The sequence below is a fragment of the Artemia sp. Qi Xiang Cuo genome, chromosome 16 (genome assembly GCF_049724085.1).
Source record: "Artemia sp. Qi Xiang Cuo chromosome 16, ASM4972408v1, whole genome shotgun sequence".
Classification (NCBI taxonomy): domain Eukaryota; kingdom Metazoa; phylum Arthropoda; class Branchiopoda; order Anostraca; family Artemiidae; genus Artemia; species Artemia sp. Qi Xiang Cuo.
Genome location: NC_142809.1, coordinates 38,776,711 through 38,782,710, shown reverse-complemented (window position 1 = coordinate 38,782,710; position 6,000 = coordinate 38,776,711). Strand labels below are relative to the sequence as shown.

The 6,000-nt window shown below is 33.7% G+C and overlaps 1 protein-coding gene across 2 annotated transcripts in view; it reads right to left on the bottom strand.

The window, feature by feature from the left end:
• Window positions 1-1,036: 1,036 nt before the first annotated feature.
• Window positions 1,037-6,000, bottom strand: part of LOC148942882 (uncharacterized) — a 107,415-nt gene continuing 102,451 nt past the window's right edge. For both annotated transcript variants that reach the window (XM_089102093.1, XM_089102095.1), the window contains 2 exons: window positions 4,295-4,695; window positions 1,037-1,373 (listed from right to left, as the gene is read on the bottom strand). In XM_089102093.1, coding sequence (XP_088958219.1) covers window positions 1,227-1,373; window positions 4,295-4,695 — 548 coding nt within the window. In that variant the 3' untranslated portion in view covers window positions 1,037-1,226. The remainder of the gene's footprint in view (window positions 1,374-4,294; window positions 4,696-6,000) is intronic.

The following is a 6,000-nucleotide window of genomic DNA, read 5'->3' as shown; positions in this document are numbered from 1 at the left end:
CATAATTCCCAAGGTTTATTTTAAAACTTAATAATGTTTTTCCAGGTATTGCTTGATGAAAGTATCAAAGTTAGTAACTTGAAATTACATGGATGGAAATAATTCGCCTTTCACCTACCTCTTTTTTCCGAATTAGCCTTCACAATCTGATATTAATTTATGAACACTAGAAGTCATGCGTTGGATTTTTGGGTAGGCAGAATATAGACAGTATTTAAGTTTATAGCCTGGACATTGTACTGTGTTATTGCCGTCCATATTCTACCATCTCGACAATACTTACATTATGTTGTAAAATATACACGATAAAGGATTCAACAGACTTATCATATTTTAAGCTAAACTGGCTGTATTACATATTGGTGCAGCTTAAGCCAGCTTGTGATTTCAGAATATTTCCTAGATTATCGTTCATTCTTGATCTTGATGCTTATTGCGTAGGCTTGTTTAAATTTTAAAATGACTCAGTGCGCTGAATGCTCTTACTCTGAGTGTGTGAAATCTTTGTCTAAGAGGTTTAAGCTAGCCCAATCTCATTTGACAAGTTAACGATGACTCCGCCAAACAATTTCTATTTTTGAGCATCCGTGTTTTAAAAATTTAAAATATTTGCCAAGAAAGAGCCGGATTTCCAGTGGAAAAGCCGACTTATCGTTTCTCCATACTGCAAGAAACGCTACCTTTGTCGAGCCCATGCTGCCATCTAAAACATTTCAGCCCTTGAGACTACTCAGAATCTGTGGACCCTAAAGACTATTCACAATACATTCCTGCTGCACATGCATCTGGGTTTGGTCATCTCAAATTTATTTTCCTGGAACGTGTGTGATAAGGATTGGGCCGACATTATTTGTCTTGTAAGTGATTCTTACAGATATTTTCTAACCTAAATCTTAGAAAGAAGAAATTTTTACGAAAAACGGGAGATCCTCGTTTTTGCTGTGCTGTAAAATTCTGAAAATGTTATATATATCCTTCCGGTATAGATACAACAGCTTATTTTGTATTGTTCCAGGTAACAACAACAATAACAGCCTTACTAAGTAACATGTTTTATTCCGGGGCCCATTTCAATACAAAGCTACGAGCAAGGTGACAAAACAAAGGAAAAAAAATATTAATCTCAAGCCTGTCAAAGGTCTACTTAAAGCTGAAAGGCAGTATTCTTTTTTGTCTAAAATCTCACACTCATTCAAAACATCACTCATTATTTTCACTTTAAATGTTTAAACGAAACATGCCATTCCTATTTCAATTGAAAATTGCTGGTTAATGTCCCCAATATCATTTACTGCAACATCTACAAACGGCAGCCTATTCGCCCTGTCTGTCTCGTAGTTGATGACCGTCTTCGCCCATCTGTCTGCTTTCGCCTAAACAAATACAGAGTCATTATAAAGATGTTTCAGAAAAAAGAAAAAAACTTAAGAGGAACTCTTTACTGTTCTGCAAGTCTGAAACCTAAAAATCTGAATTATCAATTTTTTTCCAGGTGTTACTCTCCCTGGTATATACATCACCATGGTTATACATATTAATTTACTTTATTTCAAGTATTACTGTACTTCTTACATTGGAGTTAAATAGATTTGACGTTGTTCTACTAGAGAAATTACTTTTTCTAACGTACAAAATCCACATATATGCATAGCAGTAGCACCAGGCAAAATAGAAATGAAATTAAATAGTTCTTATGAATGTGTCTATGAATGCTACGAGGGAATTGCCGCACTTGAATTAACTCTGATCAACCCTCCTATTTCAAGTCAGTCTGACTAAGCAGTTGCTTGACAGATTATTTGACCATATATTAATTAACCAACATGTATTAAAAAGCGAATCAACTGATTATGAAAAGAAAAATAAATGGAAGAGATCGTTATGTGAGTATGATTAACTAGTTTAAGCACAGATGAGGTTTATGCGTATTTCTGATCTTGCCATATTTTTTTTCGTCTATTTTCAGCATTGTAATTTATTCTTTACTACCACTACTAATTTTAACTCTATGACATTCCAAGCAACATGTAAAAGACTATACTTTTTTAGGAGTTGTTCAGAGTTACTATGACGTAGACACGTCCTTACAAATGAATCAATTTGCTATTACGTAACTTACGGAACGTTAGGGTTTCACGTGGAAACTAAATATTTGCGTTAAGGTCTGAACCTGAGTTTTTATTTTTTGTAGAGCTAAATTGAACGTATTCACATGTTGTTATTTTTCCTTAATACGGCTGTGGGTTAGCCTTCGTCTTTTCTTTCTTAACATTTGTGGTAGTCCTTAAACTTAGTAAACTTCGATATTATAAATATATTAAAAAAAATAGTAAAAAAATAGAAAAATAATAAAATATAGTAAATATAATAATATAGTAAAGTAGTAAAAAAAATATAGTAAATATAGTAAAAAAAAAAACTTCAATAAACTGCTAAAGAGCATATTGCAAAATGATTGTCAAGATCCAGTGAAAAAGAAAAAAAATTATATATTATCAAGTAGGGCTGATAAGAGAGATGTCACGCGCCTACATTGATTTTGGCGCTTTGTATAGTAATAACTTTTGACTGGGGTCGGTTGAAATGAAATAGGTAGAAGAAAAAAATCCAGTAAAACTGTTTGTAAAATATTAAAAGAGATAAAAGAAACTGACAAAAATGGAAGATATTAAAGTAAGAACAAAACTGAATAGGTAATGGAAATATACCACTTACAGCAACACGGATATGTAAGGAACACAAAAGAAAAGTCTATACAGAAATAAAAGTAATAATGACCAAAGATGGAAGAAAATTGGTTGATAAAGATAAAATGTTAAAAGAAACTACAAGTTTTTGTTAAAGGAGGATTTTCTGTCTGAGAGTAAAGACAAACTAGATATAGAAAGAAAGTAGCCTATTTATAAGAAAAAAATATCTAAATGATAAAAATAGAGGTTAAAACAAGAAAACAGTGGATTTCTAATCCATGAAAAAAATCCATGAGCTACAAAAATTATATATATATTTGGATTGACAGTTGCCACCTACCGCCTTTTAAAACTGATTCTTAAGACAATGTTTTTCAATTAGTGCGTAGATAACAATTTTCAGATCTACTCATTACTCGCTAGGTAGTCATGAAACAACTAAGGCACATTGTCAATAGACGCTATAATTTCTAACGCAGTTCCTAAGTATATATATATATATATATATATATATATATATACATCTCAGGGCTTCTCGATTACCTGAAGTACGTTCCGTCTAGTATGTTCTTCGCCTATGCTTCATATGTAGTTCCAGCTTTGTTTACTGAACAATTAAAGCAGTATTATTTCATTAACCGGTTTCTAATTATTTTACCAAAGTAAAAGGTTGATACCGAACCTCAACAAAATCCTGCTAATAGGCCCATTCCTTCCTGGCATAGATGAGGAGTGGCTCATGTTTCATTTCACAAGTTTTATATTATTTATTCCAGGCGACAGATTTCTTTTTTAGTAAATTTCACTTTATCTTTGGGCTTCTATTCTTATTCCCATTTTTGTTTCTTTAATCTATTTTGTTATGAATTTTTAACGTATATTTTGCAAGGGCGGATCCAGGATTTTTTTTTTTCGGGGGGGGGGTTACTAATTTTTGACTCAGTTTTGACTAATTTTACTGATTTTTACCTAGGTTTTACTAATTTTTGACTTATTTTCGACTCGGTCAAAAATTTTGGGGAGGGTTCAAACCGGGTAACCCCCCCCCTGGATACGGCCTTGATATTTTGCATCACGATTGTTGGTTTATGACCAAAAAGCGTGAATTATAGTATCTTTAGCTTCACTTTGGTAAATAAAATGGAAACAAAAATGGAAAATGGAAAAATTAAATAGAAATAAATGGAAATAAAATGTCTAAATAAAATGGAAGATAAATGTCGAATTACAGCTAATTCACCTTACTATTTTATTCTTTATTACATTGCATTAAAAAAAAGGGGATAAATTCAGTTTGATAGAATAAAAATATGAAGAAGGTGTTAAATCGTCACTAAAAATGAATCAAAACGGTTTTACGGCTGTGAATTTCGTCACAATTGCCAAACTAATTAACCAATCCAGTTTCAGGGGAAACTTAAATCTTTGCAAGAGAGACTTCTAATTTAGAACCTTTTAGAGAGATTCTTCTATTTTTTCATATTTGGTAATAGAAGTGTAATTTGGATATTATGCTTAGAACTAGAGCATATAAATATCAAAAGGAGAGGTTTATATTATTCAGGCACACTGACTCTCTTTCAAGCATAAAATTCGGTTCTTACCTTACAGTCATCTACTATAACGTCATATTTAAGCTTTCTTTTCCCTCTTGCTGTAATTTCTACATCATTCCAACCCATCATTTTTATAGCATGCCTTAAGCTTCGAGATCCACTTCCGTCGCTATATGCCACACTATTCTTGCAATGGTAAGTCATCTGTTGAGAGGCAGTAGTACTTAGCAAATGAAGGAAGGTCAGTTGATTACTGTCAGTTTTGTAAGTGAATTGGAAACCTCCTTCCATTTCAGAGAACCAATTGACTTCTCCAGTCTTTTTCAATGGATTTAATGCTTTAGATTTGACGGGGGCGGGTCGTAGACATGTGGCACGTTTCGTCATGTCACAGTAGACATTTATAGCATCGCGTGTGTCACCTTCGTTAGGATCGATCCAATAGTCACCTATATATAAGAAATAGACTCAATGCAACGACTGAAAAATTTGTGGTGTCTTGAAGTGCGGCTTCTGAAAATTGTGCATTTTATATCGAAAATTTAACTGTTCTGAAACCAAATTGATGAAGTCCATATCAGCTATATAATCCATAGGCATTATCAAATCCAAATTCACTTCTACCTCCCGACCTCCCTTCCCCAGGACCTCCCATCCACCCGTTCCTCCCTACCATCTCCATTCACCATACCACCTCATCCACCCATTCCTTCCTACCAGTCCCATCCACCCGTTACTCCCTGCCACCCCAACCACCTAAACCTCCGAACCACCCCTTCCTCGTTAAAAAAATAAATGGAGATGGTAGGGAGGAACGGGTGGATGGGAGGTCCTGGGGTACGGAGGTCGGGAGGTAGAATTTAATTTGGATTTGATAATGTGAAGGAGTTTGGTTTGGTCCCCCCCCCCATTTTTTAGTTTATTTAGTTGTTGGTTGTTCGTGTGTCTTGGAAATGGCTAGCCGTTTTACTGCACGTCAGCAAAAACTTAGGTTTTTTCATTAGTGCCGTAGTGTTAAATTGTGAAGTATTATAATCGTGTCTATTAATAAAGTAATAAAGTAGAAAAGTAAGTAAAAAAAAAGTCCATGCAGTAGCTTCAATTCGTGAAAATTTTGGGGGGGGGGGCAAAAGTTTGTCGTTTTTTTTTTTAATTTCAAAATGAAAATGCAAAAAAGGCATAGAGACTCCATGACTGCAAATATTTTTTACAGTTTGCACATTCTTTCGGTGGTTTCATTAAAAACAACGTTAAAAAACACTGATAGAGACTCCATGAAACAAATATTTTTCTTACGGTTTGTAAATTCTTTCGGTGGTTTCCTACGTTTCTTTTGCACGCTGACTGCTATTTTTAACGTTAAAAACATCGATAGATGCTCTATGACTGCAAATATTTTTTACGGTTTGCACATTCTTTTGGTGGTTTCCAACGTTTTTATTTTGCACGATAACTGCTTTTTTTAACGTTAAAAACATTGATAGAGACTCTATGACTGCAAATATTTTTTTTATGGTTTGAAAATTCTTTCGGTGGTTTTCTACGTTTTTTTTCCTTTTTTTTGCACGGTGACTACTATTTTTAACGTTAAAAATATTGATAGATACTCCATGACTGCAAATTTTTTTCTTATGGTTTGCGAATTCCTTTGGTAGTTTCCGGTGGTAGCGGTGCTATTTTTAACTTTAAAAACATTAATAGAGACACTATGACTGCAAATATTTTTTTAAGGTTTGCACATTCTTTTGGTGGTT